This window comes from Malaclemys terrapin, chromosome 1 (genome assembly GCF_027887155.1).
Source record: "Malaclemys terrapin pileata isolate rMalTer1 chromosome 1, rMalTer1.hap1, whole genome shotgun sequence".
NCBI classification, from domain to species: domain Eukaryota; kingdom Metazoa; phylum Chordata; order Testudines; family Emydidae; genus Malaclemys; species Malaclemys terrapin.
Genome location: NC_071505.1, coordinates 143538851 through 143562214, shown reverse-complemented (window position 1 = coordinate 143562214; position 23364 = coordinate 143538851). Strand labels below are relative to the sequence as shown.

At 44.1% G+C, this 23364-nt stretch overlaps 1 protein-coding gene across 6 annotated transcripts in view; it reads left to right on the top strand.

The window, feature by feature from the left end:
• Positions 1-17553, top strand: part of FBXO40 (F-box protein 40) — a 40262-nt gene extending 22709 nt beyond the window's left edge. For 2 of the 6 annotated variants that reach the window (XM_054042219.1, XM_054042236.1), the window contains exons 2-4: positions 4640-4669; positions 5759-7654; positions 12752-12904. In XM_054042219.1, coding sequence (XP_053898194.1) covers positions 4640-4669; positions 5759-7654; positions 12752-12904 — 2079 coding nt within the window. Of the gene's footprint in view, positions 1-3744; positions 3847-3926; positions 4005-4639; positions 4670-5758; positions 7655-12751; positions 12905-14196 lie in introns of those variants that run through there. The other 4 variants (XM_054042244.1, XM_054042249.1, XM_054042213.1 and 1 more) reach the window with 4 other exon arrangements.
• Positions 17554-23364: the final 5811 nt, after the last annotated feature.

Below are 23364 nucleotides of genomic sequence, written 5' to 3'. Positions count from 1 at the left end.
TCTGCTCCTCCCCTGACTCAGACTTCGGCTCTGTTTAAGAGCCAAGCTGCCCGAGCCAGCGCTATTGGCTTCGGGCAGCCCCCTTGCCTCCGGACCCTGCGCCGCCGGAGCAGAGCAACTGGAGCCCGGGAAGGGAAGTGCCTGGCCGGCGGCTCGGGGTCCGGAGGCAGGGGGCTGCCCGAAGCCAGTAGCGCTAGCTCGGGCAGCTTGGCTCTTAAACAGAGCCGAAGAGTCAGGGGAGGAGCAGAGCAGCTGGAGCCCGGGAGGGGAAGTGCCCGGCCGGCGGCTGGGGTCCGGAGGCACGGGGGCTGCCCGAAGCCAGTAGCGCTGGATCGGACAGCTTGGCTCTTAAACAGAGCCGAAGTCTGAGTCAGGGGAGGAGCAGAGCAGCCACGGGAGAGGAAGTGCCCGGCCGGTATTTTTCCCGGACATGTTCGGCTTTTTGGCAATTCCCCCCGGACGGGGGTTTGATTGCCGAAAAGCCGGACATGTCCGGGAAAAACCGGACGTATGGTAACCCTATCTTACACCAATTTTTCACTCCAGTGTCTTTGATAGAGTTCTGATTTGCCCTAGTATAAGTGAGAGCAAGATCAGGCCCAGAAATGTTCCAAAAACAACTTTCTGTGTTGGTGGGGGACAGGATGAGGCCTGCATAGGTTATTACTGACATAGATGCTTATGTGCTTTGGTTCCCATTCAGATATATATGTATCTATCAATAATTCCTGTCCTGGATTTAGTCTCCCAGTGGAAAGCATTGTTCATATGTTTGTTTTTATTGGTGTATAACACCAGTCCTCCTGTGACCATATGCAAGTCATGGCTGAGACTATTTTCAGAGATTACAGTTGCAGCAAAATATGACAAGAATTAGCATAGCAGTGCTGCTGCCAGTGAGAAATAAATGGGTTGGTGTCTCTCGCTCCTGTAAGCACTTCAAATATAGATAAAACTAAATTCCAAGAAAGAAACATCTCATCTTCTATAGTATGTGAATATAGGAACTGCCAAACTGGATCAGACCAGTGGTCCACCTGTTCCAGTACCAGACGCTTCCAAGGAAGATGGAGAAGACTCCATAATGGACAATTACAGAATAATCTGCTGTAAAGTGGTCTGCGTACCACCTGTAGCACCCTCTTGTGTCAGGCTGTGATGTTGCAAGGAGCCCTTGTCTCTGGCACCTCCTGGAGGCCATCTCTCTCTCACCAGGTCTTCTGGGGCTCAGCCCTCCAGCCAAGTTCAGTCCCCTTCCAGAGTAACAAAAAGGTCCAAACAAAAATCCTAACAATCCAAAGTAATAATTCTTTTTCAGCCCCTCTCCAGCCAAACTAATGGCTAGTTCTTTCACAGCAGGATTCCCCATACTGCCTCCCTCCTCCAGGAACTCTGGCAGTTTACCTCTGGGGGTCTCCTTGTTCCCACTTACAAGCCCTATCCCAGGACTTCTCCCCCAGGAGACTAACCTGCTCCCTGTGGGTTTCTTCTATCCATCATGGGCCTAACTCAGGGCTTCCTCCACAGGAGTCTACTCTGCTCCCATGGGGTTTCTTTACCAGAGCTCTCTCTCTCCATCTTGCTCCCTTCCCCAAAGCCAGTTTCTACCTGTAGGACTCTGGTCTGGAGATTTACCCCAGCTCTCTTCCCAGAGGCTAGTGAGAAGAGCTCTGCCACTGTCTCCATTCTCCAGAGATCTTGACAATTCTCTTGGGGTTCTCACTGTCAGCTCCAAGCCCTCCTTCAGGGCTTGGCTCTACAGCGGCCTACCCTGCTTCCTATGTGTAAGGGGACTCTTGGCCCCTTACTAAAATTCAGTGGCGGTGGGGGGGCAGGTTGGTTGGCTAGCTCCCAGTACCAAAAGAAAGGGGAAGGGTTGATGGGAAATCAGTACCAATGGTGGAGGCCAATGCTCCAGATCAGCCTGACTGATAGGGTGGGCAGGCTAATGAGGGAGTCAGGAGCCCAGGGGGGTCCTGTCCTCTGTGTGAGCTGGAATTGCCTGCAACAGAGTGGGCTGAGCTAAGGAGAGAGCAGGAGCCCGAGCTGAGCTGGAGAGCAGAGCCAGAGAAGCAGCCCAGGGAGTAGTTCAGTGCTGGGAGGGGAGCTGTAGCAACCAGAGCTAAAGGGGCCAGAAGCAGCCCAGGGAGCTGTGCTGAAGGCAGAGCAGCAGCAGGGCTGAGGCAGGTTGGGCCTGGGGCTGAGACAGGAGCTGGAGCAGTCCGGAGCCAGTGCAGTGAGCAGTTGGGGAGCACTGAGGTGGGGACCCTGGGCAGCGGGCCCAGTGCAGGGAGATGCCCCCAGCCAAGAGGCCTTGCAGGTGTCTGACCCACAGCATCCCTGCAGCACAGCCGGGGCCTGAAAAGGAGCCCTGGGACATGTGAGGAACAGACCGTGAACTTCCCTTACATTCCTGCAACGCTGTTTGTGGTTCCCCTGTGCCCACCGAGGGGGGGTGCTGAGAGCCACTGAACCAAACTGTAAACTCTGTATGTAATGGAAACCACTTCCAGCCAGGGAGTGCTGCAGCAGCCCCTCACTCCTAGTTCCAGCACCTATGGCAGGGTTACATGTTTTCCTTTAACCTTTCCCATTTTTTCCTTATTTTTTTTAAACTAGTTGCTGTTTAATAAATTGTATTTGCTTTGAACGGTATGTAATGATCAGTGGGTCAGGGAAGCATCCAGCAGAGAGAGCACCTCGGAATGGGAACATCCTAGCCCTGTCCTAAGTGATCACAACAAGGTTGGGGGTCAAGCCCCCCCGGGAATCCTGAGCCCAGCGTTGTTGGGGTTATGAAGACTCTGCCACACAGGAGAGTGGAAGGGTAGCCCTTGAGGTCAGGCAGACCTCTGAGTAAAGGGAGTGGGAGCGTGGACTGAGATCCTTTTGCTAGCCCATTTCACCAGGGTAGTGTATGAACCAGGAAAGTTCCCCACAATAGTGGGACCATTCCCCTGCTTACATAATGGCTCACTTCCAGCCTGCAGTAGCTGCATCACTTCTCCTAACAGAACGCCTTTCTCTCCCCCCTTCCTTCTCAGCAACCTTTCCTTTATACTGTTCTAACTGCCTCGGCATCTAGCTCAGCTGCTCCATTACTAATTAGCTAAAAGGGCACCACCTGGAGCACCTGATGGCTTCCAGTTGTAGCCCACAGGGTTGTCATGGGCCAGTTAGGCCCTAGTTCTCCTGAAGGGCCATTGGCCCCGTGACATCTGCCAATGAGGGAAATATTTCGTCTTCACTTTTGTAGGAATGAAAAGATATTAATAAACTACACCTAATTTTTTATAAATCTGCTAAAACTGGCTGTTTCCCTATGTGCCGACACAGATTGGGTAAACAAGACTAATGATTCAGAATGTAAGTTGATCACAAGGCCGAGGGTCAGGCATGAATTTTTTCTCCTAGCATGCAGTGTTGGTTTCACCTCTCTGAATCAACAGGTATTGGTCACTGCCAGAGACAACAATGGACTAGTTCAGTGCTGCAGAGCCCATGAGAGTTGAGAATCTAAGCTGAAGAGGTATTGAGGGCCAAATTTTACTGTAGTTGTATGTACTGTAGTGACTACAGATCCCACCAAGCAGTGTCCTATCTAGATCAATTTCCTTCCCTTAGTATTATTATTGATTCCCTCTTGCTAATTGTGAAAATGCTACTTCTTTGTGGAGAAGGACACAAACCACAGGATTCAAAGAATGTGGGTGAGGCAGCATTATGTATCATTTCTTCCCACAGGGCCTGAGCTTACTTTCTGTGAGGCATCTACAAGAAAGCACTACAAGAAGGATGTGGAAAAATTGGAAAGAGTCGAGTGGAGGGCAACAAAAATGATTAGAGGTCTGGAGCACATGACTTATGAGGAGACGCTGAGGGAACTGGGACTGTTTAGTCTGCAGAAGAGAAGAATGAGTAGGGGGCTTTCATCTACCTGAAAGAGGGTTCCAAAGAGGATGGATCCAGACTGTTCTCAGTGGTACCAGATGACAGAACAAGGAGTAATGGTCTCAAGTTGCAGTGGGGAAGGTTTAGGTTGGATATTAGGAAAAACTTTTTCACTAGGAGGGTGATGAAGCACTGGAATGGGTTACCTAGGAAAGTGGTGGAATCTCCTTCCTTAGAGGTTTTTAAGGTCAGGCTTGACAAAGCCCTGGCTGGGATGATTTAGTTGGGAATTGGTCCTGCTTTGAGCAGGGGGTTGGACTAGATGACCTCCTGAGGTCCCTTCCAACCCTGATAGTCTATGATTCTATGATCTGCTGTTCTGGGGATAGGATGGTAGAACCTGAGTTTCTTGCATAGCAATGCAAAACACTAACATCTCAGCACCAGCACTGGTTGTATGCGTGATCAACCACAATGGTTGCCCTGAGCCCCAATTTCCAGGGGACATTGGACCGCTGTGCTGCTCAGTTTTCATAATTTTTATTTATTATTATTTTTATTTTATTTATTTGTTTGTTTATTATGGCTCAGTTTCTGGGGGCAGAAGGGATGCTGAAAACATTTTCCACCTTGGACAGCCAAAAGGCTAGCACTACACTTGAGAGGCACTGTCACCATTGTATTTGTTTAGTTTACTGAAACCCAGAAGTCTTAATTATTTGACTAATTATTCGCATTTTTTCCTCAGAGACAAACAAGACAGTCTGCTGGAATTATGGTAGGTGCTTTTGAGAAGGAAGTGTGATTTCCTTGTAAGACACTACCAGTAAAATTGTCCATATCCTTTTCTTCATCCTGACAACATAAAAGGTCCCCCCACTTTGTATCTTTTTTGTTGTGTATCGAAGGAAAAGGAGAAGGGAACTGTTTATAGATTTAACTACAGTGCCTCCTGATCATTGGCTTTTTCCCTCCTCAAATGAAATATGGGGCTGAACCAGATTGAAATGTAGTCTTGTGGCTAGAGCAGGGGAAGTCCTGCATTCTCTTCCTGTCTCAGCAACTTCCTTGGGACAAGTCATTGACATCAATGGGGCCTGTTTGTGCTTGGCATTAATCTTTGTGTTTCAGTTGCCCCATCTATATAAGGGCATAATAATAGGTGACTCCCAGAATTATTTTCATGCTCCATTAATGTTTGCAAGGCACTTTGAAAAATGTCCTGGAAAGGTCTTACACAAATACAAATAATTAATTTTATATGACTAAACTCATTTAATTTACAGCTGTGAGATTAATTGAAAGCACTATCATAAAAGAAAGGTAGATAAGCAGTTCATTTCATACAAAACTAGTAGCCTAGTAACCTGCTTGTTTTTTGTAAGTTCTAAAAAAATAAAGCAAGCCTGAGCAAAAGCAGCCATGATTAGGCATATCAGAAATGTCAAATATGGCCTTCCTTGGTTTCGCTGGAAGATTTATTGTAGAGCTCAAATGTATACTGTGAACTTTCTCATACCTTACCTCCAACTGATTGGAATTTAATAAACAGCTCTGTTACTGATGCACAAGGAGGACTAGAATCCAGCTCACTCTTTCAGAGCAGTGCTGCTCTGCTGGACTAACAAGAGTAAAGAGCAGTAATGGCTTATTTACATCACCATTATTAACCGATATGACTCTGATACACACAAGGACCAGATCTGATATGTAAGCAGGTGTCATTTTTCTGTAATCACTTTTCAGACTAGAACAACATTTTAGACTTGGCATGTAAGAGTCAAGCAACTTCGGTCTGTGGTCAATATGCTTCTTTAGGCAATAACTGTGTTTTCTTTTTGTCTTCTCTTATCTATGATGTTCATAGGGCAGGGCTCAGAAAACCAGTCCTGGACAGCACAAGCACTGTGAGAAATGTTTCAACCGGCAATGCCAAGTCCCAATCGAGCTCACCATCTCCTGCTTAGTGATCAACTGCCATTCACGCTGTGGGGCTGTCTTTCATATGTGTAAACAGGAAGAACACCAACTCCTGTGTCCCCTAGAGCAGGTCTCATGCCTCAACGCAGTTTATGGCTGCCCTTTCTCAATGGCCCGTTTTAAGCTGGCAAAGCACCTTCAGGTCTGTCCAGCCAGTGTTGTCCACTGCTCTATGGAATGGAATCGCTGGCCAAATGTAGACTCAGAAACCATTCTACATAAGAACATTATGAAGGAGCCACATAATGAACAGTGTCTGGATACAGCTCTAGCCCTCAGAGATCAGAAGATTCTTTTTAGGACTCTGAAAATGATCGAGCTGTTTCCAGAATGGAGAGAAGATGATAAAATGGAAGAACCAATAGCTGGAACTGCAGGTTTGGAAGAAGGAGCCGTTGGAGGAATAGCATGTGATTCTAAAGAAGCTGATGGCCAAGTTGTTGAGCTTACCCAACAGGAGCGTGAGGATTTGGCAAAGGATAAGAAGGGGATGGATCTAGTAAGTTACAAAGCCTGGGAGAATATGTTTAGCAAAGAGCTTTCAGCATTGAAGGCAACAGACTTTTCAGCGAACTCGGGAAAAAAGGAAGGGGATAGCTACAAGAAAACACGACAGATTCTTTGTGATGGCAACCCCAAAGAGAAGATAAAGGAAGCAGCTATTGTGGAAGAACCAAAAGAAAACAAAAATAATCAAGTGATTACAGGTGCAGAAAAGACAGGTCTGGCTCCTTGGCAAGATGGGATCCTGGAGAGGTTGAAAAAAGAAGTTAACATAGGGGATTATAACATGTACCTGGTGCATCATGGGAGAATGCTCATCCATTTTGGTCAGCTTGCTGCTTGCACACCAAGAGAGAAAGACTTTGTGTATGGGAACTTAGAGGCTCATGAAGTGAAGACTGTGTGCACCTTCAGAGTGCCAGTTAGCTATCGTGGCAAAAGAGCACGACTTGGAGATGCCTTGGCATACAAGATAGCAACGATGGACAAGTCAGTGGATACTTCAGATTTGCAAATAAGCCTTGAGGAATTTCCTAAATCAGATACAGCCAGAAGTACACTATTGTGTGCATTGGAAAAGGAACTGAAAGGTCATGAGATCTCGGAAGCAAAGAATATTGATGGACTGTTCATGGATTTTGGGACACAGACATACAGCTTTCAGGTGGAACCCTTCTCCTCTAGAGCTGTTCTAGCAGATGTTCTGGATATAAAAAGCCCACCAGAACTCCATGTAGAGCTTCATACTGAGTGTGTTACTAGAAGACATAACAAAAGCTGCTCAGCCTTCACATTCACTTGCAATCACTTCTTCAGGAGGGATGAGTTTCCTTCACATTTCAAGAATGTTCATGCTGATATCCAGTCCTGTCTAAACGGATGGTTCCAACATCGTTGTCCACTTGCCTACTTGGGATGTACTTTTGTTCAAAACCGCTTCTACCCTGCTAGTCATAAAGCAAAGATTATCTACAGCCAGCATCTTGATACATTTGCTATTAAACCAGAAGTTGACCCTGTGCCCTCTGAAATACAGAAATGCAATTTTACAACAAGTAATCAAGGAAAAAATAAAGAATCCCTGAGCAGCCTTCCATTGGAACTTTTACAATATATTGCTGGGTTCTTGGACAGCTTCAGCTTGTCTCAGCTGTCCCAAGTGTCTGTATTGATGAGGGATATCTGTGCCACTCTACTTCAAGAGAGAGGGATGGTCCTCCTGCTGTGGGAGAAAAAAAGATATTCCCATAGAGGAACTTCATGGAGAGCTCGCAAAAAGGCAAGTGAAGGTGGTGTTTGGGAAACAAAAGATATTTGCAGGATTGTCTAATTAAAAATATAACACAAGATGTGACTCTGTTTGATGTGACACTTAAAGGTCATGCACAGAACTTTTTAGAAATTAGACTTGTATCTCTTTTGGGTTGTGTACAGTGTTTAAAGATAGCCTGAAACGACCACATCCTATTTCGTAAGGCAAAAGTGAAATACTTGCAAGTAACTGTGACTGTGAAGGGAGCCCAGATTTTCACATCAACTCCTAATGTTTTCACTGATTGGTAATTTACAGGGTTTTCATGAAAATTTGCTTTGTTGGGACTTGGCTGCATAAGGTATCAAGCATGGGATAGGAAGCCCTTCATGTCTAAGTTTAAAACTTTGGGCTTGTCTACATGGTATGTTAGTGTGCACCAGCTGGGATGTAAATACTAATGGACACCAGCTTGTTGCACACTAACTGGCCAGTGTGAAACCTGCTGGTGTGCACTAAAAGTTCTCTCATGTGTGTTAATGTATTAGTGTTTGAAATGGGATTACATCAGAGTGCCCAAGGGAACTTTAATGTGTCCCAGCATGGTCACATGAGCCAGTTAGTGTGCAAACATGCTGGTGCGCATTAGAATTTATGCCCCTCTGGTGCACATTAACACATTGTGCAGACAAACCCTTTAATATGACTGTATATACAAGGTCATACAAGAAGAGACAAAGAGTGTGGGTCACACAGGATGGAGGACTGCATGTTGAAAAGCAGTGACTCTGCAAAGGACTTAGGCGTAAAAGTAGATAACCAAATGAACATGAGCTCTCAGTTTAAAACTGTGTCCAAAAAGCTAATATGAACTTTGGATGTATAAAAAAGGAAATCTCGAGTAGAAATAGGGATGTTTACACTGCTTTACAGCCAAAATGCTTCTGAAATAAATGTAGTCAAACTTTACTAATTCTGGGTCACTGAGAATGAAAATGATGCTTAAAATTGTTGATTGGCTCTAGTTTTCAAGATATGCTATTGGGTCAGTATATACGACCCTTGACTTGGGAATGGTGGAGGATAAGTGAGTTATAAAGGGAAGGGATCTCAATTTAAACCAGAAATGACTAAAATACATCTTTGACTGAATCTATGAATAAATCTATGACTGGGTTTGGACAGTACTTGCTTTTTAGGCAAAACAATGAATGATGCAATCTGAAGCTGGTATTGCGTCATACATGATATGAATTGCATCATGTTATTCCTAGAAGTCATGGATGATGCAATCATAACAAACATCACTCTGCTGAACAAATTCTGCTGAACAAATTGCCCTATATCAGCTCTAGAAATCATACAGTGTCATGCTCTCTTATTTGTCAGTGTTTGATTTTGCAAAGGGACACATTTCTGTTTAGCCAAAGTGAGCAGAGATGCCTCGTACTTGTGTGAACAGTGCAGATAACTTCTGCTATGTTTGTGGTGAAGTGACTTTTGTATCACAAAAGCGCAGTATAACCACTATGGTTAAGAAAGCCTATCACCTTCATTTTGGCTGCAAAATTGGAGATCAGGACAAGAGGTGGGCCCCACACATATGCTACAACACTTGTGCAACAAATCTTCGCCAGTGATTGAACAGGAAAAGGAAATCTATGCCTTTTGCAGTGCCAATGATTTGGAGAGAGCCAACAGATCTTACCAGCAATTGTTACTTCTGCATGGTGCCTCCAGTTGGGAAAGGTGTGTCAAAGAAGAAAAAGTGGACTGTGCATTATCCAAACATTCCATCAGCTATACGCCCAGTACCCCACGGAGAAGGTCTGCCGATTCCTGATGCACCAGAATCATTCTCACTTAAGTCAGACGAGGAAGAGGATGAAACTTCTGGTCCTGAACCATCAATGTCACAGGACCCACATTTTCTCCCATCCTCCTCCTCTGAACCACACCTCATAACACAAGGTGAACTGAATGACCTTGTCAGGGATTTGGAACTACCCAAGAGTAAGGCAGAGCTGTTGGGCTCCAGACTACAGCAGTGGAATCTCCTGGCAGGTGATGTTAGGGTTTCCATGTTCCGTGACCGTCAAAAGGATCTTGTCCCATTCTTCTTCATGGAAGGTAGCCTGCAAAAACATCGATGGTGTGATGGCTGCCCTCAACATCGTTCACAATCCAGATGAGTGGAGACTGTTCATTGATTCATCAAAGACGAGTCTTAAAGCAGTTTTACTGCATAATGGGGATGTTTTGCCATCAATTCCAGTTGGTCATGCAGTCCATATGAAGGAAACCTATGACAACATGAAACAACTTTTGAGGTGCATAAACTATGACCAACATCAGTGGCAGCTTTGTGGCGATTTGAAGGTTGTTGCTCTCTTGCTTGGTCTGCAGACTGGATACACAAAGTACTGCTGTTTTCTCTGCGAATGGGATAGTCGTGCAAGAGATTCCCACTACATCAAGAAAGATCGGCCACTCCGACAGTCATTGGAGCCTGGGAGGAAAAGTGTTCAGCATCCACCACTTGTTGGATCAAGGCAGATTTTGTTACCACCCTTACACATCAAGCTGGGTCTGATGAAGAACTTTGTCAAGGCCATTGACAAAACACAAGCAGCTTTCAAGTACCTCCGTGGAAAATTTCCAAGGTTAAGTGAAGCTAAGATAAAGGAAGGTGTCTTTGTTGGTCCTCATATTCGTGAACTTCTTCGAGATGATGCATTTGACCATGCACTGCGTGGCAAGGAAAAGACGGCATGGCAAGCCTTCCAGTTAGTGGCAATAAATTTTCTCGGAAACAACAAGGCAGATAACTACAGGTTGTTGGTGGAAAACCTCCTCAAGGCATACAAAAGCCTTGGTTGCAACATGTCACTAAAGATACATTTTTTTGCACTCTCATCTAGATTTTTTTCCACCGAACTGCGGAGCAGTGAGCGACGAGCACGGCGAGTGATTTCACCAGGACATTGCAACAATGGAGAAATGCTATCAGGGCAAATGGAGCCCACGAATGCTTGCAGACTATTGGTGGACAGTGACAAGAGATGCTCCATTTAATGAATACAAGAGACAAGCCAAGAAGCGCCGAGTAGACACTGAATAGGACTAAACTATGTACACAATAGTTTTTTGCCTTTTGTTTCATAATACATTTTATTTATATAACCCTTTTGCTGATTTTTAAAGTATTACATAAACAGGACAGGTGAAATATTATCATGTAAAGCAACCATAAACACATGAAAAGACCTAGGTTTACAATTTATGATTAAAATTCTACTATCTACACAATATACATAGACATAAAATGTAAAAACTTAAATATCTTAGAAACAGTAGCCAATCAGTTGTTTTAATTGTCATATTTGAATTCAGCACATCAAAATACATAATAAATAGCACATTTTATCTCTGAAGCAGACGACTTCTCAAAAATTGTAGACCAGTGTTACCTATGTATATGGTAAGCAGAGGACTACCACCACATTGTTTCCAGTAGCACTGTGTCCATGGCTGATGTCTGTGCTTCAAAAAGGACTTCAAAAATGGGTGAGGGTTTAGCGAAGAACCACAAAAAGGTTTTAAGATCTGACTTTCAGTGAGAGGCGTAGGGAGCTCAGTCTGTTAAGGTTAAGAGGTGACCTGATCATTGTCTATAACAAGTATCTGTATGGGGAGAAGATAGGTAAGAGCTGAGGGCTTTTTAACCTAGCATAATGAAATCGAACAGCTGGAAGTTGAAGCTAGCCAAATGCAAATTGGAATTAGATTAGGAATAAGTTACAATATTTTAAGAGCTGGGAATCAACCAGTGGAAGAACTTACCAAGTGATGTGGTGGATTCTGCTTGATCATTTGAAATCTTTAAATCACAAGTCACAAGTTTATGAGCTTCATGCAGAAATTACTGTGTTAAATTTTATGGCAATGCAGGGCAGAGTAGATGATCACAGAGGGTCCTGTGGCACCTTTAAGACTAACAGAAGTATTGGGAGCATAAGCTTTCGTGGGTAAGAACCTCACTTCTTCAGATGCAAGTAATGGAAATCTCCAGATGCAGGTATAAATCAGTATGGAGATAATGAGGTTAGTTCAATCAGGGAGGGTGAGGTGCTCTGCTAGCAGGTGAGGTGTGAATACCAAGGGAGGAGAAACTGCTTCTGTAGTTGGATAGCCATTCACAGTCTATGTTTAATCCTGATCTGATGGTGTCAAATTTGCAAATGAACTGAAGCTCAGCAGTTTCTCTTTGGAGTCTGGTCCTGAAGTTTTTTTGCTGTAAGATGGCTACCTTTACATCTGCTATTGTGTGGCCAGGGAGGTTGAAGTGTTCTCCTACAGGTTTTTGTATATTGCCATTCCTGATATCTGACTTGTGTCCATTTATCCTCTTGCGTAGTGACTGTCCAGTTTGGCCAATGTACATAGCAGAGGGGCATTGCTGGCATATGATGGCATATATAATATTGGTGGACGTGCAGGTGAATGAGCCGGTGATGTTGTAGCTGATCTGGTTAGGTCCTGTGATGGTGTTGCTGGTGTAGATATGTGGGCAGAGTTGGCATCGAAGTTTGTTGCATGGGTTGGTTCCTGAGTTAGAGTTGTTATGATGCGGTGCGTGGTTGCTGGTGAGAATATGCTTAAGGTTGGCGGGTTGTCTGTGGGCAAGGACTGGCCTGCCTCCCAAGGTCTGTGAAAGTGAGGGATCATTGTCCAGGATGGGTTGTAGATCACTGATGATGTGTTGGAGAGGTTTAAGCTGAGGACTGTAGGTGATGGCCAGTGGAATTCTGTTGGTTTCTTTTTTGGGCCTGTCTTGTAGCAGGAGGCTTCTGGGTACACGTCTGGCTCTGTTGATTTGTTTCTTTATTTCCTTGTGTGGGATACACAGGTATGTATTTACACAAAGAGAGATGTTATAAGACAGTGTATATAAAGACATAGGACCTGATTGTCCACTGTTACCAATCCTATGCTATCATGACTACACTAGTCAGTCCAATCAATTAAGAGTAATGACAGTCCATTGTAATAATATGTGTTTGTAAAACCTCTTTGCATTTTAATTAACGTTCCAGTCTTTTCTCCTTTATTCCCACATACTAGATCTGGCAGTTTAGCAGCCTGTTCTCCCCTGTTAACAACTGGCAGTTCAGTGACATTCCCTCCATGTCTGAATGGCTATCCAACTACAGAAGCAGTTTCTCCTCCCTTGGTGTTCACACCTCAACTGCTAGCAGAGCATCTCACCCTCCCTGATTGAACTAACCTCGTTATCTCCATACTGATTTATACCTGCATCTGGAGATTTCCATTACTTGCATCTGAAGAAGTGAGGTTCTTACCTACGAAAGCTTATGCTCCCAATACTTCTGTTAGTGTTAAAGGTGCCACAGGACCTTCTGTTGCTTTTTACAGATTCAGACTAACACGGCTACCCCTCTGATAGATTATCACAGTGGTCCCTTTTGGATTTAAAATCTGTGAATCTATTAATGGAATTCCTCTCTCACTCCTCCAGGTGAGAAGTGAGGGAGATTGGTGAAGGAGTGCAAGGTTGGGGATGGGACCTCACACTGCTGCTGTTCTGCTGCTCTTGGACTATTGACAGAGGACATAAGTTTACAGAGTTGTCAGTCTGGCACATTTCACCAGCACTTCACTAACAAATACAGGGAAAGAGGGTGAACTTTTAAACCACCTTTCCTCCCTTCCAGTTCTAAGCTGATCAGGGGCCAAAACAGCCCTACTATAATTTAGGCAGGCAGGAACCTGCTTTTAATTACAATTCATTCTCTGGTGCTTCCTATGGACAGCTAAGAATTTAGCACTGTCCCAGAATTTCCATACTGCTGTGTTGTGACTCTGCTCCGGCCGCCTCGGGACCACTGCCAGGATCCACCGAGCTGCGGCTGCTCCCAGCACCCCCAGGACTGCTGCTCAGGCGGTTTCCAGGGCCAGCTGCACTGGCCGCTGCTCAGGCAGTCCCTGGGGCCAGCTGCTTGGGCGGCTCTGGGATCAGCCACACTAGCCACTGCAGAAAAGTCCTGGAGGTCGCAGGAAGTCACAGAATCAGTGACTTCTGTGGCCTCTGTGACAAACATGGAGCCCTATGTATAATACCTAGTAATATGGTGTATACTACTACTATCATATATGTATTGGCTAATACTTCACCTATTTGGATTTCTGTTACACATAACTTTAACTCTGAAGTTCTTAGATTTATAATGCTTGGTTTTGGAATAATTATAACATTGATCTATTGTTTTTTACCTATAAGTTATTCATGTACATTCTCAACCTTACTTTACTTTTTGTTTGGGATACACAGGTATGTATTTACACAAAGAGAGATGTTATAAGACAGTGTATATAAAGACATAGGACCTGATTGTCCACTGTTACACCAATCCTATGCTATCATGACTCCACTAGTTAGTCCAATCGATTAAGAGTAATGACAGTCCATTGTAATAATATGTGTTTGTAAAACCTCTTTGCATTTTAATTAACGTTCCGGTCTTTTCTCCTTTATTCCCACATACTAGATCTGGCAGTTTAGCAGCCTGTTCTCCCCTGTTAACAACTGGCAGTTCAGTGACATTCCCTCCATGTCTGAACACCTGAAGATTTGTCCATTCTATGATGTGGAGCACAAGAAGAATCCATTCTTGCTGGCCAGCATGTGTGGACCCCAAAAGCGGGCTCAAGATAGCTTGGTCTCAACCTTCAGGAATGGATCCTGAATACATCCTCCCAGCTTCCTCCCCCAGGTCTCTCAGAGGAGTATTGGGATCTGGGTTGTAGAGGTTATTATGTGGACACCCCATAAGAAAATTCCCTTTGGAAACACAAAATCAACCTTTTGCAGTTCTGTTTGGAATATGTTGCATCATTTCCCTTCAGTATTTTAGCAATACTAAAAAAAAAAAAAAAAAAAAAAAAAATCAGTACTTCATTCAGCTGATTGCTGATATCACAGGCTTTCTGTTTATTTTTTGTGTTTCATGCTTGCTCATAAATACAGCCACCTGGAAAAAGCAATGATAAGAGTACTGGTTTATAGTTGGCAGTCTGGAAATCAGGGAAAAGCTACTGTCACCATACTTTTTCCCTGAGAGAGGAAAGAGCAGCTAGAGTACCTAGTTTGGATGAATCTTATCCCTGTCAGTAAGCAGAATCATCCACAACTACTAGCATACAGAGAAATTCCTAGAGTGTACATTTGCTAGATTACTTAAAAACTGACAGATGTGGAGATAGCAAAGGTACTGGTGTGCATAGGCACAGGAGAACAAGCCCCAAATTGGTGGATGAGTTACAGCTGTGTAGATGTTTTATCAAGGAGACAGGAATGCATCAAACAGTAACAAACTGATATTTGAGGGAAAAGGACTTAAGGCCCTGATTCATGAAAATATCCCTATTCTGGACCACATTTAAGTGCATGCTTAAAGTAGAGATGGTTGAAACGGTTCAAATAAAAAAATTCTTTGTCAAAAATGACAGCCAAAATTAAAGACAGTTTTTTGACAAATTCGCCCTAAATGACATACTGTTTTCAATGTCATGCAGTGAGTCAGCAGCATTAGAAACAGAAATTCCTGGCTTCTGTGCTCAAACTTCTAAACAATTCTCATTTGGCCAGCTGATGCAAAGTGGAATAGCACCATGAAAGTCAGTTTATACCAGTTGAGGATCTGGCCCATTTTACAATTAGTACCTGTCCCAATGGTGTTGGTATTATTCTAGCTCTGGTCTGCTTGCGTCAAGTCCAGAGAAAATTGCTCTTCTAGCTCTCTTTATAGTGAGAGAGATTATGACATCAGTTTGTTAGGCCCAAAAAAATGAAGTATAGAACAGGTTGTTTGGCCAGCTTAGCCAAAGTTAGGCTAACAGTAGTTGCTGGGCCATTCCTGTCTCTCTGTAAAACCTGAGGACATGCTTGCTTGAGCTGCAGAGAACGAGATAAGAGGGGGGGGCTGCATTCTTGTACCAAATGTGCTAGGAACAGTTTGTTTGGACATATGAAGACTTGCAGTCTCCACTCCCTGTTTCTGTTCTTCATCTGTTCTTAACTCCCTCCTTTCTCCTAGTTTCTAGTGCATGACAACAAAGCTGATAAGAAGTTGCTGAGGCATCACGAATTGTTTGTAGTGTCAAAAAAATGCATAAATATTAGAAGCTTTCTAACTAATAAAGGGGGGTTGGGTTGTTTTAACTATGACGCAATGGAACTGTCTATATAACCCTACTAGTTGTTAAAACCGTGGGTGGTTCTCTCTGGAGACGGGCCGCTCTCTATTGTTGTGTGCACTCCCCAATAAAGAGCTTGTCACTGGACCTTCCTGGTGTTGCCTGTCTCTCTGCAGTCAGACAACGAACCTTGCCGTCTGGGTTCTGAGTCCCCGACAAGTTTCACCCCCCCATTCCATACCTGTCATCTTGACTCTTCCTTTATTCTGTCTGTAAAAGCAGGTCCTGGAGTCAGACTGGAGAGAAAGGGCAACATTTTTAATTTTGGCACTTCAGAGTATGAATTAGAGAAGAGAACATCTTGACAGTGGTCTTTTTCCCTTCCCTTCATTTGATGCTGCAGGATGTTGTCCTTGTTAACTGGTGGCCAAGCACCAGGGCCGGCTCCAGGCACCAGCATTCCAAGCAGGTGCTTGGGTCAGCAATCTGCAAGGGGCGGCAGTCCGTGTGTTTTTGCCCCCCCAAGCAGCACACCGAATTGCTGCTGCGGACGGCGGGGGCAGTCAGTGTGCCGTTAGGGCGGCACGTGTGTTTCCGCGGTGGCAGCAATTCGGAGGCAGCTTCTGTCTTCAGCTGCCCGCGGCGGCCGCCTCCAGCTGAAGACAGAAGCTGCCGCCGAATTGCCGCCGCCACAGAAACACACGTGCCGCCCTAACGGCACACTGACTGCCCCCGCCGTCCGCAGCGGCAATTCGGCGCGCTGCTTGGGGCGGCAAAAACAGTAGAGCCGGCCCTGTCAGGCACTAGCTGGGATTTAATTAATCAGGAGAGGTATGCTGAGCTGGTCTAACCTGGAAGCCTCCTTGCTTTAGCTGATCTGATAAGAGCTTCACTGAACTCGTCTGAGCTAGAACCTGCCCTGTTTATCTTAGTGAGCACAACATGGATACATTTTAAAGACAAATATCAAGGAGGGTTGGCTAGGAGAAGCTGGGCACCTGTTGCTTTTGTAAAACAACTTGTCTGCTATAGAGGGGCTCAAATTGGAAGACTGAATCCAAACCTTCTCTAATACTGAGGACATTTGGATTCAGATCTCATACTTGAATTTCATGGCCTGGCCCCATTTTAGTTGCCTGTATTATTTTCAAAGAGTAAACATCACATTCTACTCTGGGTCTTGACTGACAGACTATGTGTCAGTCCCAGTACCCTACACTGAAGTTATGGCATAGATGAGACCTGGGAAGTATAAGGAATATATTTAAACACATGAAACAAGCATTGGCTTTTGGAACAATAAGTGTTAAGTGGGTTTCCTGAGGAATCCCTGGGGAGTGGTTAATGTAAATTCCACTACACCAGTTATGCAAAAATCTAGTCCTTTTAAACTATGTCCTGAGGAGTGGGCCATCAATTGGTGATTGCCCATTCTCAGAGACTGGAGATCAAAGGCCCAAGCTGTATAAAGAAGCAGCTGAACCTTCCAGTTGGGGTTCTAGTGCCTGATCTAAAAACTGACATGAACATGTAACCAAGGGGGCAAATCCAGCTGTAAGGTTTGCAAGACTGACCCCTACCAGAACCCTAAATTGGAATTAGGGTGACCATTAATAAGTTATTTATATGCATGCAGGTACTTTTATTCTTTTGAATATGTTTTCTCTGTAATGCTTTTTACCTTAACAATAAATGTGCTTGCTTAGAAAGAGCTGTGTGGTGACTTGTAACTACTGGCAATGCAGGCTTTGTCTATGGTTCAGGCGCTACAGCGGCACAGCCACGGCGCAGCATCTGTGCCACTGTAGTGTCTAGTATAGATATTTACTACAGCAATAGAAGAGGATTTTTTCCGTTGCTGTAACAAACCCATTTCTCCGAAAGGTGTTAGCTAGAAATGGTTAATGTAAATTCAACTACCACAGTTTTGCAAAAATTCTGCCTTTTCAAGCTACGCCCTGAGGAGAGGGCCATCAACTTGTGATTACCTGTTCCTGGAGACTGGTGATCAGAGGCCCAACCTGTATAACGAAACAGCTGAACTGTCCAAGTGGGGTTCTGGTGCCTGATCTAAAAATTGACATGAACTTGTAATCAAGGGGGCAAACCCAGCTATGGGGCTTGATAGACTGACCTTCACCAGAGCCCTGAGGATGACCTCTGGTAAGCTTTTAGTATGTATGTAAGTTCTTTTATTGTTTTATGTATGTTTTCTCTATAAGTGCTGGAAACATTTTCCCTGCGTGACCCCATCTTCAGATCTTCAGATGTATTGTTTCCCATGATCCCAGATAGCATGGAGGATGCCATTTAAAAATGGTATCCTCCATTTTATGTGACCTTGCATGCACCATATGTGCAAGGTTACATCACACAGAAGATGTCAAGCAAAATGGCATCCTCTTTGCAGCATGAACTCGCACATGTATGGTGCATGCAAGGTCACACTGTATGGATGGCATCATTTTGTAGAGCAAAATAGCATCCTCTGTGTGGCTTGACCTCACACATATGGTGTGTGAGATGTCATGCTGTGTGGAGGATCTCATTTTGTAAAATGGCATCCTCTGCACACTCAGGACTGCCACAACCCCATCTGCTGATAGCACTACTCCACTGTGACCCACAGTTTGGGAACCACTGCAATGTAGACTATACCTACATTACAGATGCTACAGCAGCTACTGCTATGGTGCTGCAGCTGTGCCACAGTGACATCTAGTGTAGATACTCACTGCAGCGACGGACAGGTTTTTTCCTTTGCTGTAGTAAATCCACTTCTCAGCAGGGTGGTAGCTAAGTCAATAGGGCTTTGATCAGCTTAACTACATCTCTGAGTTATGTAGTTATGAAAAATTCACACCCCTGAGTGATGTAGCAAGGTCTACTTAAGTTTTAGGTATAGACAAAGCCACACTATTCATAGCCCTTAGAGAGAAAGCAAAGCACAAACACTGACTTTTAGGCAGACTGACTTGCTGGGGATATCACAATGTAAGGCAGGGAGCTGTGAAGCCTTAAAACCCCCTGTCAGAAGGGAGTGGGACAAGGGTCTTTACCCAGAGACACGTAATGACTGGAGACTTGAGACCTGACTGGGAACTCTTGAAGTTTTCCATGGAGGGGAGGGGAGACAGAAATAGTTACCATGAAACTTTGACAGAAGTTTCTTCTCATTGGGGAATGGGAATTGGTAGATGTGAAGTAATGGGATTTAGGAAAGGTGAAAGGACAGAAGTTAGAGAGGTCAGGGAGGAGATGGGGAGGATCAGGAAAGGTGGAGGGGACTGAAGTCAGGAAAGGTAAGTGACTGGGTACAGAAAAGCTGAATAGGTGAGGATGGACTGGAGAGAAGCAGGTGGTGACAGATTTCAGGAAAGAGGTGTGTGAGTAGGAGGGCTTGGGAGAGGTAATTTGAATGGAGATGAGGTCAGGAGTGAGTGAATAGTATAGGCTCGACACCTTCCATCACCATATAATTTTGACAGGTTTCCAAACCCCCACCATGCCCCGTAGTCAAGAGAGAACCCATGTTAGTGACTCTCCTTTAGTCCCCCCTCCTAATTTCTCCAATGAGCAGTCTGCATCCCTCAGGAAGTTCCCTCCCACCCTTTCCAGGACTCTTAGAGATCATTTTTGACCACATGCACATTTATGGTGCTGGTGTTCTTCTACTGCTTTTACTCCAATCCCTTAAACATTCTTACATACAACTTATCTGTGATTAGTCTCTGTACAACTCTACGTTTGAATCCTTCAGGGTCTCCTGGTCATGGTCTAGAGTGCCAAACAAATCTTGAATCAGCAGTCTGGCCTCATGTTTCTCCTCTGCACTGTCCTTGTGATCTCACTCATCAGCAATTATCCCCAGGGCCTCACTCCCATGCATGGGCGGTGGGTGAAGCTTTCACTTGGGGAGGCTAGCTCCCCGCCTTGCCTCTTCTGCCTGTGGCCCTGCCCACACTCCTCCCCTGCTCCGCCACAGGTCCCGCCCCCACTCTGCCCAGGCCCTGCCCCCTCCCCAATTGGTCCACTTGCCCGCCATGCATGTCTCCCTCCTCGCTTTCCTCCCCCTCCCTGCTCACTCTCCCAACTCACCGTGTGCGCACCCCCTTCCAGCCAAATCCCTGAAATCAAGCAAATGATATTTGAAGAAAACTCCACTTTTCTGCAATTTCTTTCTAAAGAAAATGGAGCATGTTTTCCACTGTGTGCCAGATTGTGTTTGTGAAGACTGGACATGCAGAAAGTACCTAATTAAAACCACTAAATTTGGGAATAAGTTATGTCAGTCACAGATTTTTTTGATACCCTGATAGCTGATATGCAGGCATCCTGCAAAATGGCCTTTTCAAGTGCCCCACCCCCATCTCATTGATCCTGGGGAACATATAATGGCAAGCAGCAGTTAAAGCTAATTGAGAAATCTCTGTCCTCCTTTCTTCACACAAGAAAACAAGATGTCAGGCCTCACTCTCAGCTGGCATTTGCACCCTGACAGGAAGAAAATGGCTGGAATCAGACTGCAAAAGCTGTCATCTCATTTTCACTTCTTCACACAAACAAAGCTTGAGCTTCCTATGTTCATTGTTTCAACAGCAATACGCACCTCAGGCAATAAATAAGAACTGCCAAGAGGAGTGGCTGCTGCAACTAGACATTAATCCTGGCAGTAAAATAAAGGCTGGCTGGTACTTTAACAACAATAATACCCACTCACAGAACCAAGAAAACAAAAAGTCCCACTGAGGCAGCATGGTGGTGCCAGCTTTATGTACCAGACTCTATATCCCCAGGCATGAAGGAACCAAATACCCAGGTAGCCACATTCTTGTGAGAAATTGGTCACCAGGCAGATGCAATCCCCCATCCACTGAAAACAGTTGAGTCTCTTATTCTATAATGTCTCGTCTCCTCTCCACCACTGCGTCCCTCCTCCCCTGCCCCGGCTCTTCCTTCCACACTCCTCTCCCCTGAGGCCACCACCGCTCGCGCTCTGCCCCTCCCCACGAGCAGCAGCTCAGCTGGGGGAACAAGCGAGGGGGGGAGAGAGGCGCAAGGAGGAAACGCATGGAGCAAGCAGGAGGGAGGCTGAGCAGAGAGGGGGGACTGGGGCCGAACGCGAATGGGGAGAGGGGGGCAGAGGAGTGTAATTTTTTTGGATGGACATTTAATTATTTTAACTTGAGAGAGAGAAAAATATATATTTTTTAATATGAAGGAAAATGTTGTTCACCTTGTACATGAAGTAAAAAATATTTCTGCATGAGGGAGAAACTTTTTTTTTTTTAGACTAAGAGAAAAAATATCTTTTTCCTTTACATGAGGGGAAAATATTATGTAAAAGAAAAATTATGGAGAAAAAATTGTTTAACTCTGGAAGATTTTTTTAGCATGACAGAATATTATTTTTAACATGAGCAAGAAAACATTTTTAACATGGGGGGAATTTTTTTTAATACACCAAAAAAATGTGTTTTATATGATGGAATTTTTTATATGATGGAAAAAATATTTTTAACATGGTAGAAAATATTTTTTCTTTTACATGAATAAAATATAAATTAATCTTATTTTTTGCACAGTTTTTTGAAAAATAAAATTTGTTTTAATGCAGAAAGTATTGTTTCAAAAAAAATTTATTTGTTTTTCAGTTTTTATAAAGAATTTCTTTTTGTATTTTTTTAACGTACTTTTGTCCTATGGCTTCTAACAGAAATCAACTTTATATCTAAATATATATGTATTTATTTTTATTCCAAAAATTATTTTTTTCAAAGAGTTTTTGCAAAAAGACCCTATTTTTCTATCTTTTGCAAAAAAAAAAAAAATCAGTTATCTTTTTCTTTTTTAATTTTTGATTGTGTACATATTGACTTTTTTCAAAAAAATATTTGTCCTATTTTTTTTTATGCAGAAATAGATTTCCTTTAGGGCTATCTCCTAGGAACAGCTGATTTATAGGGCAAAGGGAGAACTTCGGGATCCAAGTTACTTGACAATCACCTCCAAGGAGTAAAGTGATGGTCCTTCTCTGTGTATACCATACAGTGCCATGTCTATCAGCATCTTCATCAGAGGTGGGGCTGCTTCTCCCTAAAAGTGTTTCTAAGCCTCACGGATGTTGGAGTGGATCCCAGTCACGCCCAAAAGGGGTAGGTTTTATCCCAGAGAAGAATCCCAGAGAAGAGTTTATGGTACACAACTCTCTCATAGGGTGACCAATTACCGCATTCTACCAATTGTCCTCGTGCAGTTATCAGACCTCATTGGTAGCAGTTGAGGGAGTAGATGTTAGTGTAACAATGGCTTTCATATCATCTAGTAGTGTCTTGCCTTCTGTTTCAACAAAGCATTCAATTTAGCTGTAAAGTCGGGGTCCCAGCTAGTGTAGTCTCCTCCTTTGGGTAACTGCCAGCCAGAAACACATGCCAGCAGCCAACTTCACCCAGAGTACCAACTTCCTTGGGAATGCATTGTGCATCAAAGTCCTTAGCTGCTCTCACAAATATAGACACTCTGTTTGTTGGGGGGGTCACCTCACCGACTGTAAATTATGGTATTCCTGAAGATTTTCATGATTCCCAACTCCAGATAGATAGTAGCATCCTCAGTGTCTATGGGCACCTTAGCTGGTATAAGGGTTTGGTTGGGTTTACATAGAACAATTAGCTCACAATGCTCCTTTAAAGTCCAGCAGGGCTCAGACAAATAATCAGAACTTCAATAACATCAAAATTAGATATGATTGCTTTCTTGCTTCAGAAGTTGGGGTAGCAGAGGGAGTCCAGTGGTGCCTCCAAAATGTAATCCCCCTCCCCTTTCCTTCCTGAGCTACTCGGGAGGAAGCAACATTCACCGGGTGTCCCAGGCACCTGATGTTGTCGACAGTAAAGGAGATCCTCAGTATCCCAATGCTAATGTTGGATAGGTCAGAATCCTAAGCCACCTCGCAGCCTTATAAGGAAATTAATCTTGACGACTTTCCCTGGAGTACTGACTTTTGTACAGAATTAGTACCAGCCCAAACAATACATCAAAAAGCAATTCATTTTACCTCAACAATTTCACAATGTTGTATTAAAATGAAACATGACGACCTCAGGCATCTTGGGTTGGATAAGACCTATGGGCATGTATGAGCCAGATTCTGCTGGCTATAGATGAAGATTGATGGGGATCAGTATTGTAAGACCTGTGCCCAGTGTACACACTGAAAGACTCTACCCACAAGAGCTGCTCCACTGTTTCATCTTCACAGTGAAGGCCCTGTGGATTTAGTTGGTATGGATTTTCTCACAATTGAATCCAATAGCAGAAATACTTGTATTAGTTAGTTGATCATTTCACAAGGTAGGCACAGGCTTTTCCCACTACAGACCAAAAAGCCTGCTACTGTTGCTAAAACTCTTCGGGAAAACTACTGTGCGCATTATGGGTAACCCAAGTGGATGCACTCCACTGAAAGACAGGACTTCAAGAGACAATTAATTCAGGAACTTGTAACTATGGTAGGTGTA